This window comes from Lithobates pipiens, unplaced genomic scaffold, assembly GCF_037356315.1.
Source record: "Lithobates pipiens isolate NorthernLeopardFrog02 unplaced genomic scaffold, aLitPip1_a1.2 Scaffold_8, whole genome shotgun sequence".
NCBI lineage: Eukaryota > Metazoa > Chordata > Amphibia > Anura > Ranidae > Lithobates > Lithobates pipiens.
This window is the reverse complement of record NW_027507903.1, coordinates 57431654-57455459: the sequence shown is the minus strand read 5'-3', so window position 1 is coordinate 57455459 and position 23806 is coordinate 57431654. Positions and strand designations below refer to the sequence as shown.

At 41.1% G+C, this 23806-nt stretch overlaps 1 protein-coding gene across 1 annotated transcript in view; it reads left to right on the top strand.

Moving 5' to 3' along the window:
- EFL1 (elongation factor like GTPase 1) overlaps positions 1-23097 on the top strand; it is a 558006-nt gene extending 534909 nt beyond the window's left edge. The window contains exon 20 of the mRNA XM_077472758.1: positions 22798-23097. Coding sequence (XP_077328884.1) covers positions 22798-22986 — 189 coding nt within the window. The 3' untranslated portion in view covers positions 22987-23097. The remainder of the gene's footprint in view (positions 1-22797) is intronic.
- The last annotated feature ends 709 nt before the right edge of the window (positions 23098-23806 follow it).

The window sequence follows — 23806 nt, the reverse complement described above, 5'->3', positions numbered from 1 at the left end:
ATATATTTTTTTTTACGTACTGCTATAAAACATATCCAATAAGTAGTGAATTCACAGTAGTGAATATTAATTCGCTATTTTCTCACAACTGGGTGGGCTCAGGGTGCAGTGCTCTGAGCCCACCCTTTTTTTAAGCCAATTAATCACTCTAATCACACGCTTAAAAAAAAAAAAAAAACATTGGAATCATGCGTCTGGCACTCTGCATGTAGATTAGGGATCGGGCGCGTGGATTATGGATGGGCTGCCACTGGTCTGTTGACTGTTCTCTTCTGTATGCAAACCAAATTCTCAATAACAAGATTGTGAAAAAAATGGCAAAATCCATTTTCTCCACTCAGACAACCCAGAGCCCCTCAACCTACATAAGAGAGATCCCTGAGTAACATCTAACCCTTCTAATACTGTGACAGGTTGCATCACTGCCTATATATTTATATATAAGAAAATTGAATAGAATGGCTAGGTCTGGCTGAAAATTGTTGTGCCACATCCAGTAATGTTAGAAAAGAAAAAGGAGTTCCCCTGGTGGTGGATATTTTAGGCACGTACACAAAAGAATATATAGCAAAATACAAAATTTATTTAATAGGGTAAAATCATACCATGAAGAAAAAAACAGCTATATACAGAAAGTAAATTACCCATACATGTTATCCATATAATTAACCACAGTGTAAGTTCCCTACGCGTTTCGGAGCCTTGGGAATCTCCTTCTTCAGGGGAAGATCTACAGTATGGAATATAATTATAACAACAAATGATGCTATATGTAAACGATGATTAAAAACAAAAAGGATAGGTCAAAAAGTGCATGTAAATGGCTCCCGAGCTTCAGGAAACTCCATCAATATGTAGCATTCAGCAAAGGCCGTAAACACTGTGTAGCCATAGTTTTTTAAAGCCCCAGAAAGGAAGTGAGTCCGTCAAGCGCATACAGGAAAGGCACTGAGGTGGACAACTTGTTGCGCCCGACCTTGGACCGAATAAGTGGGAGCCTATTTTGACCGTCCGGTGTTCCACAGGCGCAGCTCAGCCTTTTTTCCACCTTTAATGTGACCTATAAACTGTACAACTCAGTTGAAAAACAAACTGAAATGTTTTAGGTGGAGGGAAGTAAAACATTTTAAAATTTAATACTATGGTTGCATAAGTGTGCACACCCTTATACTAATACTTTGTTGAAGCACCTTTTGATTTTATTACAGCACTCAGTCTTTTTGGGTATGAGTCTATCAGCATGGCACATGTCGATTTGGCAATATTTGCCCATTCTTCTTTGCAAAAACACTCCAAATTTGTCAGATTGGGCATCTCCTGTGCACAGCCCTCTTCAGATCACCCCGCAGATTTTCAATAGTATTCAGGTCAGGTCTGAAGCTTCTGGTGAAGACATTTCTTTGTTGATTTGGATGTATGTTTTGGGTCATTCTAATGCTGAAAGGTGAAGTTGCCCTTCATGTTCAGCTTTCTAGCAGAAACCTGAAGGTTTTGTGCCAATATTGACTGGTATTTGGAACGGCTCATAATTCCCTCTACCTTGACTAAGGCCCCTATTCCAGCTGAAGAAAAACAGCCCCAAAGTATGATTCTGCCACCACCATGCTTCACAGTGGTTATAGTGTTCTTTTGGTGATGTGCAGTGTTGTTTTTGCTCCAAACATATCTTTTGGAATTATAGCCCAAAATGTTCAACCTTGGTTTCATCAGACCATAACATATTTTCCCACATGCTTTTGGTATACTTCAGATGTGCTTTTGCAAAATTTAGCCTGGCTTGGATGTTTTTTGTCGTAAGAAAAGGCTTCCATCTTGCCACTCTACCCTATAGCCCAGACATATGACGAAAAAAGGGAGATTGTTGTCACATGTGCCACACAGCCAGTTCTTGCCAGATATTCCTGCAGCTCCTTTAATGTTGCTGTAGGCCTCTTGGCAGCCTCCCTGACCAGTTTTCTTCATGTCTTTTTTGTAACTTTTGGAGGTATGTCCAGTTCCTGGTAATGTCACTGGTGTGCCATATTTTCTCCACTTCATGATGAACATCTTCACTGTGATCCGTGGTGATTCTAATGCCTTGGAAATTCTTTTGTACCCTTCTGATTGATACAGTACCTTTTACTAATGATATCCATCTGATGATTTGGTCTCTGTGGACCATGGCTTTTGCTGTAGGATGCAACTAAGAAAATGTCAGGAAAGACCTACTAGAACAGCTGAACTTTATTTGGGGTTAATCAGAGACACTTTAAATGATGGCAGGTGTGTACTGACTCCGATTTAACTTTAGTTTGAATGTGATTGCTTAATTCTGAACAAAGCTACATCCCCAGTTATAAGAGGGTGTGCACACTTATATAACCACATTATTTTATTTTTTATTTTTACTTCCCCTCCCTAAAAGATTTCAGTTTGTTTTTCAATTGAGTTGTACAGTTTATAGGTCACATTAAAGGTAGAAAAAGTTCTGGAATTATTCATCTTTGTCTCATTTTTTTACATCACAAAAACCTGACATTTTTACAGGCGTGTGTAGACTTTTTATATCCACTGTGTATATATATATATATATATATATATATATATATATATATATATATAATATACAATATCTCACAAAAGTGAGTACACCCTCACATTATTGTGAATATTTTATTATACCGTTTCGTGTGACAACACTGAAGAAATTACACTTTTCTACAATATAAAGTAGTGAGTGTACAGCTTGTATAATGGTGTAAATCTGCTGTCCCCTCAAAATAACTCAACACACAGTCATTAATGTCTAAACTGCTGGCAACAAAAGTGAGTACACCCCTAAGTGAAAATGTCCAAATTGGGCCCAAAAGTGTCAATATTTTGTGTGGTCACCATTATTTTCCAGCACTGTCTTAACCCTCTTGGGCATGGGGTTCACCAGAGCTTCAGAGGTTGCCACTGGAGTCTGGTGGATGCAGACTGCCACAGAACTGGTGAATGTTAGAGACCTTTCACTCCTCCACCTTCTGTCTGAGGATGCCCCACAGATGCTCAATAGGATTTAGTCTGAATTGGCCAGTCCATCACCTTTACCCTCAGCTTCTTTAGCAAGGCAGTGGTCGTCTTGGAGGTGTGTTTGGGGTCGTTATCATGTTGGAATACTGCCCTGTGGCCCAGTCTCCGAAGGGTTAGTAGGTCACAGTACATGTTGACATTCATGGTTCCCTCAGTGACTTGTAGCTCCCCAGTGCCGACAATACTCATGCAGCCCTAGACTATGACACCCCCACCACCATGCTTGACTGTAGGCAAGACACACTTATCTCTCTACTCCTCACCTGGTTGCCGCCACACATGCTTGACACAATCTTAACCAAATAAGTTTATCTTGGTCTAATCAGACCGCAGGATATGGTTCCAGTAATCCCTGTCCTTGGTCTGCTTGTCTTCAGCAAACTGCGGGCTTTCTTGTGCATCATCTTTAGAAAAGGCTTCCTTCTGGGACGATGGCCATGCAGACCAATTTGTTGCAGTTTGCGGCGTATAGGCTGATCCCTGACAGGCTGATCCCCCCACCCCTTCAACTTCTGCAGCAATTCTGGCAGCACTCATACATCTATTTCCCAAAGGCAACCTCTGGATATGACGCTGAGCACATGCACTCAACTTCTTTGGTCGACCATGGTGAGGCCTGTTCTGAGAGGAACCTGTTCTGTTAAATCACTGTATGGTCTTGGCCACCATGTTGCAGCTCAGTTTCAGTGTCTTGGCAATCTTCTTATAGCCCTAAACCATCCTTATGTAGCACAACAATTCTTTTTTTCAGCTCCTCTTTGCCAAGAGGTGCCATGTTGAACTTCCGGTGACCAGTACAAGAGCATGAGAGTAATAACACCAAATGTAACACACCTGCTCCCCATTCACACCTGAAACCTTGTAACACTAACGAGTCACATAACACCAGGGAGGGAAAATGGCTAATTGGGCCCAATTTGGACATTTTCTCTTAGGGGTGTACTCACTTTTGTTCCCAGTGGTTTAGACATTAATGACTGTGTGTTGAGATATTTTTAGGGGACAGAAAATTTACACTGTTATACAAGCTGTACACTCACTACTTTACATTGTAGCAAAGTGTCATTTCTTCAGTGTTGTCACATGAAAAGATAGAATAAAATATTTATAAAAATGTGAGGGGTGTACTCACTTTTGTGATATACTGTGTGGGTGTACAGGCATACCCCACTTTTAAGTACACAATGGGGTTTATTTACTAAAGCTGGAAAGTGCAAAATCAGGCTCATTTCTGCATAGAAACCAATGAGCTTCTAACCCCAGCTTGTTCAATTAACCGTTGGTAATAAAACCTGGAAGCTCATTGGTTTCTATGCAGAAGTGAGCCTGATTTTGCACTTTCCAGCTTTAGTAAATAAACCCCATTGTGTACTTAAAAGTGGGATGCCTGTGTGTGTGTGTATGTGTAATATATATATATATACATTTTTATTTTATTTTTTATTGTGCACACAATTTAAAAAGTGCACTTATTACCAATACACAAACATATCAACAAATAAGGATTTTTTTTTACTTAATCCCATCTTCAAATGTCAGCTGCACAGGATTATTGAACTAATCTTTAGATCATGTTTGCCCCCCAGCCATATCTACAGCTGAGCCACGTATATGACCATGCACCATGGCTTTTGTTTCTTCTTTGAACGCGTCCCGTCACCGTTCTGTTTCAGCAGTCTGCAGCTGAGTCTTTCATCTAAGTCATATATGAGCAGCTTGCAGAAGAGACAATAAATATGAATGTAAAGTAAAATTATTTTCCGTATTTCAGAATGGAGGAAAATCAAGTCTTTTCATGTGTCAATGTAATCAGCGAGCGGATGTCCAGATAACATGTGGCATTGGGTATTTAGCCCTCTTTTTATCTGCCAGACAAAAACACTGTGAAGATTCATACGTATACTCCGTCTTTTAATACCATCAAACCAGATAGATTATAGCGAAAAATACAGAAAATGTATAGACAACATGAAAGAATTGTATTCTAACAGAAAAAAAAAGAGTTGTCAAATGATTATTTCCAAAGGAGCGGCCTCGTTCTTTGTGGTACAGCTGATAAAAGACAAGTAATGAAATGTACTAATTCTAAGTGTCTCCAAAGGTAGCTGGAAATCCCCCTAAATAAGGACTGGAAATGCACAATTCTTTGTCATTCCCCACTACATTATCAGCGAACGCAGAATGCTTTTGTAAAGGAACCTTTAATTGCTGGAAAAAAATAACAGCCCCAATAATTATTCAATTCTAAAAATGAAACGTGCTTTCACCGAGAGACAAACAGCTATTGAAGGAGCTGCTCTATCTTTAAAAAACATAAATAAATCTCAGGGGTTTCAGGGATTGATGGGGAACAGACATACATGGGTGTTGCCTGATTAGCTGTGGCATATTGCAAGGGAACAAAGACTGTCCATCCACATCATGCCTCAGATGCTGTTAGAATGAATGAATTTCTTAAACAAGAAATAATCCGTTTTTATGCAACTGATTTAAAGGCTTATGCCGTGTACACACGATCGGAATTCTCGTCGGAAAAGCCTTGGATGGTTTTTCCGGCGGAATTCCGCTCAATCTTGTGTTGCCTACACACGGTCACACCAAGTTCTGACAGCCAAGAATTTGGTGACGTACAACACTACGACAAGCCGAGAAAATTAAGTTCATTGCTTCCGAGCATGCGTCGGAATTGCCACAGACGATCGGAATTTATAGAAACTTTTTCCTTTTGGAAAAATTTAGAAAATGCTCTTAATCTTTTGCTGGCTGAAATTCTGCCAGCAAAAGTCCGATGGAGCGTACACACGGTCGCACGTTCTGATGAAAAACTCTCATCGGTCTTTTGCTGGCCGAATTTCCGAATCGTGTGTACGCGGCATAAGTTCTCCTTTTCGAACAAAAAAAGTAGCCTATGCAGTAGAGCTGCACGATTCTGGCCAAAATGAGAATCACAATTCTTTTTCTTAGAATAAAAAGATCACGATTCTCTCATGATTCTTGCTACATAAAATCTTTCACATTATACAAAAAAGGGCTAACTTTACTGGTTAGTGTGTTTTTTTTTTTTTTTAATTGCATTGCAAATACAGTGTGACATAAAATATTGCAACAACCACCATTTTATTCTCTAGGGTGTCTACTATATATATAATATAATATATATATATATAATATTTGGGGGTTCCAAGTAATTTTCTAGCAAAAAAAAATGATTTTAACTTGAAATCAACAAATATCAGAAACAGGTTTAGTGTTTAAACTTTTTTCACTTACACAGTCTATTCCATTGACAAATTGTTACAATGTTTATACTTAAGTTCAACTGATAAAGAATGTTTTGATTCTTGGCAGACTGCCCAGTTTTTCTCTCTCTTTCTTTTGATGGCTGTGGCTTCAGAAGAGCAGAGAATTCTTTGCATATAAAGAATTGTGAAACACTTTAGTCAAGATTGCAATAATGATTCTTGACGGTTAATTGTGCAGCTCTACTGTGCAGTCAGGAGGTGTTAAAAACCTAGAAAAGCAAGAAAAATTACAGCACACTTGCTTTGCCCATTACCTTTGTAATCCATTTATTAATAAAAAAAAAAGATAGTTGTATACTCACAAACAACTGTATATCCTAACCTCGTCAAAATCATACAAAGACAATGTTCCCTGCACATGCTCCTTGACTCGGGAAGATAACGTCGGGATCTATTCACTGTACACGTTTCAAGGGGTTTCCCCTCTTCATCAGAGCCCAAATGTTATTAAAAACTGTGCAGCTTTGTAAAATGTTTATTAATTTAGTTGTACTAGTAGGCATTTTGTAGCCACCCCCACCCCAATCCAGAAGCATGACCAGAAAATGCCTAGTTGGCCATCCCCATGGCCCACCTTGATTGTTTCTAGAATGTGAAAACCATTGGTTGTTACTTCTGTAATGCTGGGAGTGAGCACTTTCATGTTATAGCAACAATGCAGGATGTAGGGATTGCTAACTGCAAATTTTTTTGGCCAGATTGGCCTACAGGTATGGCAATAAAATTAATGAACATTTTACAATAATGCACAGTTTGTTTGTTTTTTACTACAGTGCCTTGCGAAAGTATTCGGCCCCCTTGAACTTTTCAACCTTTTGCCACATTTCAGGCTTCAAACATAAAGATATAAAATTTTAATTTTTTGGGAAGAATCACCAACAAGTGGGACACAATTGTGAAGTGGAACGAAATCTATTGGATATTTTAAACTTTTTTAGCAAATAAAAAACTGAAAAGTGGTGCATGCAAAATTATTCGGCCCCTTTTACTTTCAGTGCAGCAAACTCACTCCAGAAGTTCAGCGAGGATCTCTCAATGATCCAATGTTGTCCTAAATGACTGATGGTGATAAATAGAATCCACCTGTGTGTAATCAAGTCTCTGTATAAATGCACCTGCTCTGTGATAGTCTCAGGGTTCTGTTGAAAGCGCAGAGAGCATCATGAAGACCAAGGAACACACCAGGCAGGTCCATAATACTGTTGTGGAGAAGTTTAAAGCCGGATTTGGATACAAAAAGATTTCCCAAGCTTTAAACATCCCAAGGAGCACTGTGCAAGCGATCATTTTGAAATGGAAGGAGTATCAGACCACTGAAAATCTACTAAGACCTGGCCGTCCCTCTATACTTTCAGCTCAGACAAGGAGAAGACTGATCAGAGATGCAGCCAAGAGGCCCATGATCACTCTGGATGAACTGCAGAGAACTACAGCTGAGGTGGGAGAGTCTGTCCATAGGACAACAATCAGTCGTACACTGCACAAATCTGGCCTTTATGGAAGAGTGGCAAGAAGAAAGCCATTTCTCAAAGATATCCATAAAAAGTCTCGTCTAAAGTTTGCCACAAGCCACCTGGGAGACACACCAAACATGTGGAAGAAGGTGCTCTGGTCAGATGAAACCAAAATCAAACGTTTTGCCCACAATGCAAAACGATATGTTTGGCGTAAAAGCAACACAGCTCATCACCCTCAACACACCATCCCCACTGTCAAACATGGTGGTGGCAGCATCATGGTTTGGGCCTGCTTTTCTTCAGCAGGGACAGGGAAGATGGTTAAAATTGAGGGGAAGATGGATGCAGCCAAATACAGGACCATTCTGGATTAAAACCTGTTGGAGTCTGCAAAAGACCTGAAACTGGGACGGAGATTTATCTTCCAACAAGACAATGATCCCAAACATACAGCAAAACCTACAAAGGAATGGTTCACAAATAAATGTATCCAGGTGTTAGAATGGCCAAGTCAAAGTCCAGACCTGAATCCAATCGAGAATCTGTGGAAAGAGCTGAAAACTGCTGTTCACAAACGCTCTCCATCCAACCTCACTGAGCTCGAGCTGTTTTGCAAGGAAGAATGGGCAAGAATTTCAGTTTCTCGATGTGCAAAACAGATAGAGACATACCCCAAGCGACTTGCAGCTGTAATCGCAGCAAAAGGTGGCTCTACAAAGTATTAACGCAAGGGGGCCGAATAATTTTGCACGCCCCACTTTTCATTTTTTTATTAGTTAACCACTTAATAACCGCCCTATAGCCGAATGACGGCTTTAGGGCGGTTTATTAACTGTGGGAGGCCGTCATATGACGTCCTCCCAGAATTCCGCTCTCGCGCGCCCCCTGGGGCGCGCACTCGAGAGCGTCCGTGACCGCCGGGTCCACAGGACCCGGCGCATCACGGATCGCGGTAAACGGCCGCTCGTCGCGGCCGTTTACCACGTGATCGCTCCGTCAAATGACGGAGTGATCACTTGTAAACAAACCGGCGTCATGTTATGACGCCGGTTCCTCCCTCCCCCTCTCTGTACCGATCGGAACAGCGGAGGGGGAGGAGATCGGTGTCAGCAGCGATGTGGGCTGCATCTGCAGTGCCCACATCGCTGCTCACCGAAAATTAACCCCTCAATTCCCTGCAAATACTCTGCAATACCCTGCCATTACTCTGCATTACTCTGCAATACCCTGCATTACTCTGCAATACCCTGCATTACTCTGCATTACTCTGCAATACCCTGCATTACTCTGCAATACCCTGCATTACTCTGCAATACCCTGCAATACCCTGCATTAGTCTGCATTACTCTGCATTACTCTGCAATACCCTGCAACACCCTGCATTACTCTGCAATACCCTGCATTACTCTGCAATACCCTGCATTACTCTGCAATACCCTGCATTACTCTGCAATAGTCTGCATTACACTGCAATACTCTGCAATACCCTGCCATTACTCTGCATTACCCTGCAATACCCTGCAATACCCTGCAACACTCTGCAATGCTCTGCAACACCCACCAATACCCTGCAACACTCTGCAATGCTCTGCAACACCCGCCAATACCGTGCAACACTCTGCAATGCTCTGCAACACCCTCCAATATCCTGCAATGCTCTGCAACGCTCTGCAACACCCGCCAATGCCCTGCAACACTCTGCAATGCTCTGCAACACTCTGCAATGCTCTGTAACACCCACCAATACCCTGCAACACTCTGCAATGCTCTGCAACACCCGCCAATACCCTGCAACACTCTGCAACACCCGCCAATACCGTGCAACACTCTGCAATGCTCTGCAACACCCTCCAATATCCTGCAATGCTCTGCAACGCCATACTCTGAGATACCCAGCCATACTCTGATATACCCAGCCATACCCAGCCATAGTCGGTGATACCCTGCAATACCCAGCCATAGACCCCCCCCCCCCCCCTCCCGCCGCCCTCCGGTGCTTCTACCGACTCGCCAATACTATCAAATCCAGAATCTTTTTTTTTTTTTTTCAGGCTTCCCAGCTTAGAGGTGAGATGCGGGGTCTTATTGACCCCACATCTCACTGTAAAGAGGACCTGTCATGCCATATTCCTATTACAAGGGATGTTTACATTCCTTGTAATAGGAATAAAAGTGATCAAAAAATTTATTTTTGGGGAAAAAAAATGTCAAACTAAAATAAATAAAGTAAAATGAACAATACAATTTTTTTTTTTTTTTTTTAAGCGCCCCTGTCCCCATGTGCTCGCATGCAGAAGCGAACGCATACGTAAGTCCCGCCCACATATGAAAACGGTGTTCAAACCACACATGTGAGGTATCACTGCGTACGTTAGAGCGAGAGCAATAATTCTAGCCCTAGACCTCCTCTGTAACTCAAAACATATAACCAGTAAAAAAAAAATTAAATCATCGCCTATGGGGATTTTTAAGTAGCGACGTTTGGCGCCATTCCACGAGCCTGTGCAATTTTGAAGAGTGACATGTTAGGTATCGATTTACTCGAAGTAACTTCATCTTTCACATTATGCAAAAATTGGGCTAACTTTACTGTGTTTTTTTTTTTTTTTTAAGCACAAAACAGTTTTTTTTTCAAAAAAAAGCATTCGAAAAATTGCTGCGCAAATACCGTGCGAGATAAAAAGTTGCAACGACCACCATTGTATTCTCCAGGGTGTTTGCTAAAAAAACATATATAATGTTTTGGGATTCGATGTAATTTTCTAGCAAATAAATGATGATTTTTACATGTAGGAGAGAAATGTCAGAATTGTCCTGGGTGCTCCAGAACGCCTGATGGCGCTCCCTGCATGTTGGGCCTCTGTATGTGGCCGCACTGTGTAAAAGCCTCACACATGTGGTATCGCCGTACTCGGGAGTAATAGCAGAATGTGTTTTGGGTGTAATTTGTGGTATGCATATGCTGTGTGAGAAATAAACTGATAATATGACAATTTTGTGAAAAAAAAAAAAAAAAGTAAAAAAAATCTTGATTTTGCAAAGAATTGTGGGAAAAAATGACAACTTCAAAAAACTCATCATGCCTCTTACTAAATACCTTGGAATGTCTTCTTTCCAAAAAGGGGTCATTTGGGGGGTATTTGTACTTTTCTGGCATGTTAGGGTCTCAAGAATTGAAATAGGCCGTCAGTACTTCAGGTGTGATCAATTTTCAGATATTGGCACCATAGCTTGTGGACTCTATAACTTTCACAAAGACCAAATAATATCCACCAATTTGTACTTATTTTTACCAAAGATATGTAGTAGTATAAATTTTGGCCAAAATTTATGAAGAAAAAATTACTAATCTGCTAAATTTTATAACAGAAATGAAGAAAAATTCATTTTTTTACAGAATTTTCTGTATTTTTTCTTTTATAGCACAAAAAATAAAAAACCCAGCGGTGATTAAATACCACCAAAAGAAAGCTCCATTTGTGTGAAAAAAAGGACAAAAATTTCATATAGGTCCAGTGTTGCATGACTGAGTAATTGTCATTCAAAATGTGAGAGCACCGAAAGCTGAAAATTGGTCTGGTTATTAAGGGTGTTTAAGTGCCCAGTGGTCAAGTGGTTAAAAAAGTTTCAAAAATCCAATAGATTTTGTTCCACTTCACAATTGTGTCCCACTTGTTGGTGATTCTTCACAAAAAATACAAATTTTATATCTTTATGTTTGAAGCCTGAAATGTGGCAAAAGGTTGAAAAGTTCAAGGGGGCCGAATACTTTTGCAAGGCACTGTATTTACTGGGGTCCTTAGAAGCCCAACAAGAAAATGCACAACTCAAAGTCTTGTAAAACTGCTCCTCAGGTTCTGTTAATGCATCAGGTGCCCACTCTCCAGAGCTCATCTTGGTTAGCATACAGTATGAGGCAGAAGGTAAAGGATTATTCAGTGTAGCATTATTCCAAACACAGTCCTTGCCTTAAGCCACACCCCTATAACGCATTTTACCCCAATTGGGCTTATTTATAGAAGTAAGAATAAGCCCAATCAGAGTGATATGCGTTATGGGGTGTGGCTTGAGGCAGGGACTGTTTTTGGAAGCATGCTACACTCAATAAAGCCTATGGTGTGATTTACACAGAGCAGCTCTGCCTTCACCTTCTACTGGGGCCCTTAACAGCATAGGCAATTTTCTGGAAAAAAGTGAATTTAGCCTTGAACGTAAAATTAGTATTCAGCCATCACTGGTCCATGCAGCTAAATCCTGCAGCTGACTGATGTTGCAAAGTGTCCCTTACACTAAATCACCCCATAACACTTGGTTTACCTTTCTTAAACCCATAACACTTCACCTTCTCCCTACATTTAACCCCCTAGTGCCGGTTCACACCGGGGCGAACTGTCAGCCTGAAAAGTCACACTCCATTCAGTACAATGGAACCGTTCTAATAGAAGCAACTCAAGTCGCTCTGACCTCCTAAAAAGGTTGCTGTACTACTTTGGGGCGTCTGCGGAGCTGCTTGCATTGACTTCACTTAAAAAAGTCATTTGTAAGCTGAGATGAGGTCGCGCTGTGTAAAGTGGCTTCAGAGCCGGATGACTTTGAAGCCGCCCCTGTGAGAACCGACACTTACTCTATGTCTTACCATCAAACTCTTAACCCGTAACACTGAACATAAAGCCCTTAAAGTGGTATTAAACCCAAAAACAAACATGTTGGCATTATGTATCGGCTTACCAATCATTAAATGTGGTAGCTGCATTGGTTTTCTTTTAATTTTTTTTGTCCCTTTTTATTTTTCACCTGCTCATCCAGCCAGTAATTCTGTTATTTTTCAACTTTAACCACCTCAGACCCGGAAGATTTGGCTGCTCAATGACCAGAGCATTTTTTGCAATATGGCACTACGTCATTTTAACTGACAATTGCGCGGTCGTGCGACGTTGTACCCAAACAAAATTAATTCCTTTTTTCCCACAAATATAGCTTTCTTTTGATGCTATTTTATCACCTCTGCGTTTTTGTTTTTTTTTTGTTTGTTTTTTGCTTTATAAACAAAAAAAGAGTGACAATTATTTAAGTAAACACAATATTTTGTACTTTTTGCTATAATAAATATCCCCAATTTTTTTTTTTCTTAAAGCACATTTTTTTCTCAGTTTAGGCCGATATGTATTCTTCTACATATTTTTGGTAAATCGCAATAAGTGTATATTGATTGGTTTGCGCAAAAGTTATAGCGTCTGCAAAATAGGGGATAGATTTATGCCATATTTTATTTTTTTACTAGTAATGGCAGCGATCTGCGATTTTTATTATGACTGCGACATTATGGCGGACATATCAGACACTTTTGACACATTTTTGGGATGATTGACAATTATACAGCGATCAGTGCTATAAAAATGCACTGATTACTGTATAAAAGTCACTGGCAGAGAAGGGGTTAACACTGGGTGGCGAGTTAACAATGTTCCCTGATTGTGTGTTATAACTGTAGGGGGGGGGGGGGGTGGGCTTGACTAGAGGGGATGACAGATTGTGGTTCCTAGCTAATAGGAACTCATGATCTGTCTCTTCTCACAGAACAGGAATTTGTGTGTTTACACACACACGTCTCATGCCTGCGATCGCTCGTGGCCTGTGGTCATCACGACCGTCGGCCACGAGCATCAGCACCCCCGCAGTGCAACCGCACTTTGAATAACAATTGCGTGATCATGCAACACGTACCCAAACAGAATTTGTATCATTTTTTTCACACAAATACAGCTTTCTTTTGGTATTTAATCGCTACTAGGTGATTAAATACCAAAGATAAAACATTTAAAAAAAATATTATTTTTTTCCTTTGTTATAAAATTTTAATTTTTCTCCGACACTGATGAGGCGACACTGATGAAGCTGCCCTGGTGGGCACTGATGAGACCGCACTGGTGGGCACTGATGAGACAGCACTGTTAGGCACTGATGAGACAGCACTGATAGGTGACACTGATGGGCAACACTGATGGGCAATAGCAGCCAGCACTGCTAAGCCACACTGACAGGTGACACTGATGGTGAGGCACTGATTGGTGGACACTGATTGGTGCCACTGGTGGACACTGATACCACTGGTGGACACTGATTGGTGGTACTGGTTGGCACTGATTGGCAGCACTGGTGGGCATTGATAGGTGGCACTGGCGGGCACTGATAGGGTACTGATGTCCCTGTAACAGAAACAGGTTATCGGCTTTCTGCTTCTCTGCTGTTCGTGAGGAGACAAAAAGCCAATAACCGGCTTTACTTCTGTGATCAGCTATTATTGGCTGACAGCTGATCACGTGGTAAAGGGCCGGCTGTGATTGGCCCTTTACCCTGTTCTGTGATCAGCCATGTCAGAAAGACTCAGTGATCACAGAGCGCACCAACAGCACGATCATGGGAGGACGTCTATTGATGCCCTCCCGGCACTGGAAGCTGTAACCATCATTCGGCTATAGCGCGGGTGGAAAGTGATAAATCTTAAAAGAAAAAAATGAATGTTTTCTGTAACTGCTTAGAGGTGTTAGGCGGAGTTTGACTTTAAGTTGTTAGTCAACTCAATCAAAATCCACTAGTGCATTTACCATTAGCCTCTCCCCAGATTGACAATGCTGCTGCACAAGTGTGTCTCTATTGCTCCTACATCCAGAGCGGAGACACCTTAAGACAGGAAGTGTTACTGGCCAGATCACCAAGTGAAAAGAAAATGAATGCTGGCATTACATTTAACGATTTGTAAGCAGTAATATATTAAATTTGTATGTTTGGATTTAATACTGCTTTAAAGCAGAACTATAGTTAAAGGATACGGTCACCTTTTGGAACATGTTACGTGTTCCTCCTGTATTTAGGGTGGAACATGTAACATGTTCCAGCAGCTGCAGCCGACCCCCTCCCACTCTTCCCTTCCCAGTGACATCGGGTTGGCATCTTCTCTTGACGCCCGCTGTCACTATTTGGAAAAAACGTAGCCGTGAGGGGCTCCACCTGCCCAGCAAACTCATTCATTCTCAGTCCTCTGTGAATGGGAAAATACAAGTCCCAACAGCCTTTGCAGCTGTCTGCTTGTACCATGGTGCTGTCAGTGTGCATCTGTCTGCCCGTATGAGGTATGAGCAGGCACATACACTGAGAAGTCTGCAGGAGTCCTGCATGATACCTGCATGCTGCTGGTCCTGGATGCAATGCTTTCCAGGCTCTAAGTAAAAAATAAATGCACATATTTTTTTTTACCTGTAAAAGATGGGCATTTTATTTATTTTTTTAAGGTGAACTCGTCCTTTAACCACTAGCCGCACGCCCACTGTCATATGACGTGATCTCCTTCCCGGGCCACTAGGCGGCGTGTGCGCCGCGTCACTGGGGACCCGATGCCCAGTAACTGAGCAGTACCGTGGATCTGTGTGTGTAAACACACAGATACACGTCCTGTCAGAGGAGAGGAGACCAATGGTGTGTCCCTTGTACATAGGGACACCGATCGGTCACCTCCTCCAGTTAGTCCCCTCCCCCCACAGTTAGAATCACTCCCAGGAAACACATTTCACCCCTTGATCACCCCCTAGTGTTAAACCCTTCCCTACCAGTCACATTTACACAGTAATCAATGCTTTTTCATAGCACGGATCGCTGTATCAATGTGAATGATCCCAAAAATGTCAAAAAGTGTCCGATATGTCTGCCGCAATGTTGCAGTCACGATAAAAATCGCAGGTCGCCACCATTACTAGTAAAAAAATAAAAATAATAAAAATGCCATAAATCTATCCCCTATTTTGTAGACGCTATAACTTTTGCGCAAACCAATCAATATACGCTTATTGCGATTTATTTTTATTTTTTTTACCAAAAATATGCAGAAGAATACATATCGGCCTAAACTGAGGAGAAAATTTGTTTAAAATAATTGGATATTTATTATAGCAAAAAGTAAAAAAAATAGTTTTTTTTTTCAAACCTGTCCCTCTTCTTTTGTTTATAGCGCAAGAAATAAAAACCGCAGAGGTGATCAAATACCACCAAAAGAAAGCACTATTTGTGGGGAAAAAATTATAACGATTTCATTTGGCTTTGCATGACCGCGCAATTGTCATTCAAAGTGCGACAGCACTGAAAGCTGAAAAATGGCCTGGGCAGGAAGGGGGTGTTCATGCCTGGTAGGCAAGTGGTTAAAAGACCTAGCATCTGCCATGTGCCAGGAGGAATTTGGCCTATTGCGAAATTTTGAACCTGGGGATAATCTGATAAGAGAAGGTGGATACATTCCTACATACATACTGAACAGGTGTTCTGCTCCAATCGACAGAACGCTCATATGTGAATAGCGGCCATTGAAGTGAGTTGGATTTTGCTCTTTGAGCGTTTTTGAGCTACAAATTGCTCAAATGTAAACGGGGCCATTGGCTTCTTACACACATTTTTTACTGATTTGAACACAGGTGCATTGTTGTCTATGGAACAGTGCACACAGCTGCGTAAAGATCAGTAGAACACCAGTTGAGAAACCCCAGTCTGTGCAATATGTTATATAGTGGAACCTTGGTTTACGAGTAATACAGTTAAGAAGTGTCTTGTTCATTCAAATCTTTATTCAGAAGTGTGCAGTTTTTTTTTTTTTTTGTAGTGCGCTTGTTATCTTTGTAATCTTGCTGTTGCACTTGGACCTGTATGTTTTTTCTTATATATAGACCACCCAGTACTGCCTTGGTTATTATAATCAGTGTCCTTTCTGCTCCGCACTTCAGCCAGACAAAGGATCATTGTGGTTGTGGCCAGTGCCTCTGCCCCGACCCAGACAGACAAGCCTGTGATTACAAATGGTTAAAGATGGTGGCGGTGTCTGGGGAATGTTTGCAGTAGTAGACACGGACTGCTGCTTTACCTATGCTTGTGCTGTATCATGTATCAGCAGCAGATGCAATGTGACAGATTTCCCATTGGAAGAGCCTGGTGTTTTCACTCAGCAGAAAAAGATTTGGATAGATGTTTACTTACTGCTAAGATTCACTCCATCTGTCCTGCACTTAATGGTACCTGTCTGTCCACTAGAGACTTAGGGGCTCCTTGCCAACTTCCTAATTTAGCTCTGGGTAATTTGTCATTTTATGCTTTATATCACAGCCCTGTGTTTGAACACACAGATAAGGCCCAAAAGCTTTTCTCATCAATCAATCCCACTTTCAGAAAGAGAGCAGCATTGATTGCTCATTTAGCTTTTCTTTTTTTGGTAATTTGCCATTTGTGCTGTTTTTTTTTCCCGTGATGATGTTTATGAATACGAAAATAGGATTAACCTGTACGATTATACTGTGCATTTTTATACTGGGAGGTATGTACACATTACACTGGGCCCATACTATACTTTGCTTCTCTTCAACTACGTCATCTGCGTTTTATGTAGCCAAAGAGCCTGGCTGTATAATTACATAATGTATGTTCAGCGTGTGTTCAGTATAACCACAGAACGCATACTGTGGGATTGTAGAACATTTTAATCTGGCCACATTACATTGTACGACTTTCCTTTAAACGTGATAATCACACCTTTTTTCCTGTATTGTATATGAATGTGAAAACATGCTGCTCATTATGTGTTGTAGGAGTGCAATGATGTCATGTGTTATAATGGCTGAATAATCGCATCATAATTTCTATATTCTTTGCAAGAAACACAGTACGTCGAGTGTATATCGCATGAATAGACAGAAAACATTATATATACATTTATTACTTGAACTAAGCCTGGTTTAATGAAATAGGCTTAAAAGGCATTTGGCCACCAACTCACGATTATGCATATAAATCGTTATTTTCCTTTTATTGTTTGTATCTTATTCGCTCAGTTCAAAGGAAGGTTGCTTGTTTAAAGTGTATGGCTGGGCAAAATAAAAAAAATAAAAAAACGGTATACACAACTTTGTATTGCATGCAGGTTTCCCCAGTTGTATCTCTTCAAAGACCCTACATTTAAGGAAATACCTGTTGATCTGCCAGAAATGCACTACGCTCCTAAAGCCTAGCAGTGGCAGCTGATGCTCAGTATTTTTTTTGGGGGGGGGGCAACTCCACCCCCCCATCCCCGCGGGAGACGGATGGGAAGGCGCACCCAGCCCACCCTTTTTTGAAGTCAAGTAAAGCCTCAGGCTCTAATCGCATGCTTAAAAAAAAATTGATATGGGAAAATTCACCCCAAATGGGGTTTTTAAGCAGGTGAGTAATAAGGGATTCAAAAGTGAGTGTTTGATAAAAATTAATTTAAAAAAAAACTGTTGAAATCCATGTCCGGCACCTTGCATGTAGATTAGGGGCCAGGCACATGGATTAGTGGAGCTGTGTCCCTGTGCCTTATATTATAAGGCTGCCACTGAAGCCTACACACTACTGGGTTTTCAACCCGCTTGGTTGAATGGGAAAAAAAAAACCTCACAGCTCAGGTCGGAGCCGCTGCAATAACAATCTGTGCTATTGTGTTCTGAAAGGGGGGGCGGCCCACCGCCAGAACACTCTGGTCAGTGCTCTCAGCCATTGGCCGAGAGTGCTGACCGCAAGCCAGTCAGCAGACCGTTTTCATCATGAAGTTTGGCAGCTTCTGTCAGATCGTCTGTTATACACACGGGCCAAATGTCGTCCGACATTCGGTCTGTGTGTACGAGGCTTAAAAAAGTGGTTGTAAAGTCAGAATATGTTTTAGCTTAATGCATTGAGATGAAAAGCCTTCTGTGTGCAGCAGCCCCATTGGCACCCCTTAATACTTACCTAACACCCATCTCTGTCTAGCGATATTCAGGAGTGTCTTCACAGTCCCAGACTCTCCCTCCTGATTGGCACAGCAGGGGCGCCATTGACTCCCGCTGCTGTCAAAGTCAGTTAGCCAATCAGGAGAGAGAAGGGAGCGGGGCGTGGCTCTATGTCTGAATAGCTGTGACTTGGCACTTGACAGGAGGGAGGGGCCAAAAGCACAGAAGAGGGACCCGAGAAGAGGAGGATCCATGCTGTTGTGTGAAAATCCACTACCACAGAGCAGGTAAGTATAACATGTTAGTTATTTTTGACGGACAGCACACAGCATTTTTGTGGACTGAATGGTGTCAGCCTTCTCAGTCTTTTGCTATATTTCTGTAACCCTCCCACTCTCCTCATCTCTACAATGTACATCAGCCTTTCGTAACCTTTTCAACACAGAGGAACCCTTGAAATAAATTTCTCTTGCTAAAATGTACTATATCTGCAACTGATGATACATTAGCGTGATGGTCAGTCGAAAGAATGCTCCTTACACTTAAGGCCATTGGGAAGAGTTATCCATTTACGGATACAGAGAACTGCTCATTGCTCAAGGAACCCCTAGCAACCTCTGGAGGAACCCTAGTTGAGAAACTCCAACATATACACTAATTATTATCTCGTCCAGCCTTACGCAACTAGGGTTTTGTGGGACCACAGAGTTACCTCCGAAGTTGTGAGGGGTTCCTTGAACAATTTTAACCTATCAAATGTGTAACCACAGACCCCATTGTTCTTTTTAGCTCTCTGTAAGGGGGGGGGAAGGTTGAGAAAGCATGCTGTAGTCCAGATGAAGAACTAGGAGGGCTTATTAGACTTCTTGAGAAAACATGGGACAGCTCTGTATTTCGGAGAGGATCATTGGGTATTTATTTGTACGTATCAAACACTTGGGATAAAACTGTTTTAGTAGTATGTCTAACATACCAAAAAGTAGTAAACTGTTAAGGGCCGTACACACGGACTGAATATCTGGCAGTATTGGCCGGTTCAATAAAAACTGGCCCACGTTTGGCCCGTGTGTACAAGGTCACCCCCTGTCAGAACACAATAGCTCAGCGGAGGAGATTGCTCTTCTAACATTGGATTGTTAGTACAGGATCTCCTACCGATCACTTTCATTTTTTTTTTTTAGCCCATTGGGTTGAAAGAAAGAAAAACGAATAGTGTGTACTAGGCTTTTATGATACTTGCACCCGTGTTTGAAAATCAGTATTCCTGGCCAAAACGTCTTGCGTTTTATTATGTGTCTATTTGTGCTTATACAAGTAAAATAAATTCTATCTCTCAGAATGGAATTGCATTATTTTCAAATTAACATTTTACACATGTATTTGTGCACATATGTGCGTACAAGCCCACAACAATGCAGAATTCTTTATTTTTTTACTCATTTATACGCAGTGCGTGTTTACGTGTCTGTGTGTAAAGGCACATTGAAAACAATGGTCTGCACTTAGATCAGTAAAAAGAAAATGCATTCTACCATTATTGACCTCCACCTCTGAAATTCTAGTTACTTGGCTGTCATGATGAGGCTTTTTAACAGCTATGCAAATTAGGCGTTTTGTCTCTGGTATTTCTTTTTTTATTTGACTTTCACAGTTTTACATGCTTGCTCTTCATAATGTTTCATTATATTGAATATCTACTCAAACCAACAAAAATGAAACCTTGATATATATGCTTGTCTCATTTTTTTTTTATCCAGGCATGAGTGTAGTCTCAGTTCACTGCTCCCCTTTTGTCTATAATCTGGTGATCCTGGAACAGACTTGCTCTGATGCTCCGGCGAGTCACATTCCGGGTGCCGGAGTTAGAGGAGCCTGTCGCAGCTCAATGCACAACCATATGGAGGAAAGAGAGAGAACACTGCACTCCGAGCAAACAGCACAGGTGGAAAGGAAGTAAAGTAAGAGCGGCTTCAGCCTGGCTCCTCCCACGCTTGGCCTGCAGGCGCGTTTTGTCCTGTCTGCAAGGTTTAGTCATAGGTGTCCTTTGGGCAGGACAATATACATCAGAGGGCATGGCCTGGAAGGAGCAAGGCTGAAGCCATTTTTGCTTTGCTTTCTTTACACCTGGGCTGTTTTCTCGGAGTGTGGCACGCCTTTCCTTTTTGCTCTGTCACACAAAAATCTAATTATATAAAAAATGACAACCAGCAATCAGAGTTAAGTTTTGACTGCTGGTACTGGCAGTGGAGAGTGAAGGTAACACCAGGATGTTTTTTTGTGCTTTTATTTTGTGCAAAATTCATAAAAAAGTGTGTTTTTTCTTTTTTTTGTCATAGCAAATTACTTGAATGGGGAAAAGAAAAGCATGAAAAGAAGGCATTTATTCTTGTTTCTCCCATCTATTACATGGCTGACACACTAGAAAGGTCATTGTTAGAGATACTAAGAGCAAACATAGCCATCCAGTGGGAAAAAGAATTTACAGGGAATCGATCAAGTGACTGTAAGCTCCACCAGGGTATAGACTAATGTCATTGAATAGACATCATCTGTATAGCACTGTGGGATATCGTGGTCCTTTATCAGAGTTGTTTCGTGACAAAATAGCTCCCTAGTTGACGACTCGAAAATGCACCTGCACCCCTGAGAAACGTACACAATTGTGTGTTCATGCCATCTAATGCGTATCATCCAGTGTTCTAAAGATTAAATGGTTCTAGAATGCGTCTTATTCTCTATGATCGTCAAGTTCATAGCTTCCGTCTGCTAAAGTCATAAATAACAGCAAGAAAAAAAAAATTCATAATAATCTAATTTTGTTAAGCATATAAGCCAGTCTGCACTGTCTTGTATTGTCCTGCATTAAAAAAGGGTGACCTAGTCCTTTTCATAGGCTTCTTAGCCCTTGTACACACGGTCGGAGATTCCGACGGAATGTGTCCGATCGGACCGTTTTGTTGGATATTCCGACTGTGTGTGGTCTACATGGGACTGTTTCCATCGGAGTATCCGACGGACCAAGTTTTCCAACTTGTTGGTAAAATTTTCCGACAAAATGCTCCGATCGGACATACTCCGATCATGTCTAGAGAATTCCGATCGGACAAAGTGCCACACATGCTCAGATCAAATTCCTACACCAAAGCTATTGGCTACTAGCCTGAACGTAGTCCCGTCGTAACGAAATAGCGTAATCACGTTGGATTTTCTGACAACTTTGTCCGACCGTGTGTGTGCAACAGTTTCGGACAAAATCCAACGGATTTGGTTGTCGGAATCTCCGACCGTGTGTACAAGGGCTTACACACACAGAGCAGATGCAATTCTGCAAAATATATGACCCTCTACTAGGCCTATTATAGAAAACTTTGTAAATAATATTTTGTCAATTTTCTTTTCTTTTTTATTGTAAATTATTGCACTGCCTATTTAATAATAAAAAAAAACAAGATAAAGTTGCCTGTAGCAACCAGATATTGAGTCATATGATAATAAGAAGGGTTTGCATGCTTTACTGTATCACTTTTATGTTGATATTTTGGTTATCTGTAAATGCATGAAATGTGTCTTTGCTCATGAATTATTCTGGTTACTTTTGCTGATCTAAAATAGTGGAAAATTGACATGCTGTGGCAGGCAAGGGCATATTTGTGTTTAAAAAAAAAAAAAAAAAAAAAATGGGAGCAAATAATAATTTCTTCCTTCTGCGGCACAATATTGAGAGGCATGGTAGATCTTTGACGTTTTTAGGATTGGTTTCCATATCCACTATTAAAGGACAAAACCAAACAGGCCAAGAAAACAGGCTGATGCAGTGGGATCAATGTATGTACGTTATGAAAGTCATTGTATATTCCAGACCTGTGATCTGCCCCTTCAAGCTCTTGTTTTGGCCATCTTCTAGAACCTCTGACCTTTCTTGGGTGTCAGATTTCCCTCAAGACATCTGTGGGGCTGGCACTTGATAGAGAAGATCCAGGAACAGATTGGAGGCCTCACAAGTCATTGCTTAGTTTAAAGGAACACATTGGAGGACTCAAGAACACAGAGATGATTATAACACACTCAGCATTTCATATTTTTTTTTTTTGTGTCTTTTCCTTGAGTGTGTTGTTTAAATGGTATTCAGCCTTTGTGTATTTTCTATTATTTTTGTTGTATTTGCCCCTATGCAATAATACATATTCATCATTCCTTTTTTTTTTTTTTACACCTCTCATTTCTCAGGTTATTTCTAGTGACCCATTTTGGGTACCCACCACAGAGGAGGAATATTTACACTTCGGAGAGAAGGCAGACTCGGAAAACCAGGCCAGGAAATACATGAATTCTGTGAGGAAGCGTAAAGGCCTGTATGTGGAAGAGAAGATTGTAGAACATGCCGAGAAGCAGAGAACTCTGAGCAAGAACAAATAACTATTTTCAGCTTTATCTTTTGTTTCTAAAAATCATTATGGGAAATGTGCTGCCGGTTAGGTTTTCAGAGACATATGAAGTGGATTTTAATAAATGTAACTGATGAGAAAATTGACTCCTGGTGTTCTATTTCCCTAAATAACTCTTGTGAATACTTTGTGTAGGCTGCTTCTTGCTGCAGTATAAGGAGGCTTCTGAGACTACAAGACCAAAACACCATTCATTGAGCTAGGCTGCTGACAATATATGCCTATCATTATGCACCATGTTTATAACCACGCTCTTTGAGCTGGGCTACAGATAATATATGTCTATTATTACATACCGTATCTATAATGGCATTCTCTGAGCTGGGCTGCAGGCAATATATAGTAGGTGTATTATTTCATATTTGGGCATATTTGTATAGCACTGGGTCTTCCTGGCGCATGTGTTTTTAAAGTACAGTAACTGATTTACCTTCAGTGAATGTTCCCTTCACTGCTTTATAAATATACCCCATGTTGTCTCTAGTGGCATTCTATGAGCATGTGTAGTATTACGTTCTGAGGTTGATTTACTAAAACTGGAGAGTGCAAAATCTTTTGAAGCTGTGCATGGTAGCCAATCAGCTTCTAACTTAAAGTTGTTGTAAACCCTTAGGCCCTGTTTTCGGATGAAATACGGACATACATGCATCCCTATGGGATAGTGGGTGTCAGTGGATGACTATCCGCTGACACCTGATATTATCCGTCTGCGCTATGGTCCGATCCTACAGACGGAGGAAAATCCTATTTTTCTATCCGTCTGCAGAGCGGATTGGATGAACACGGACAGG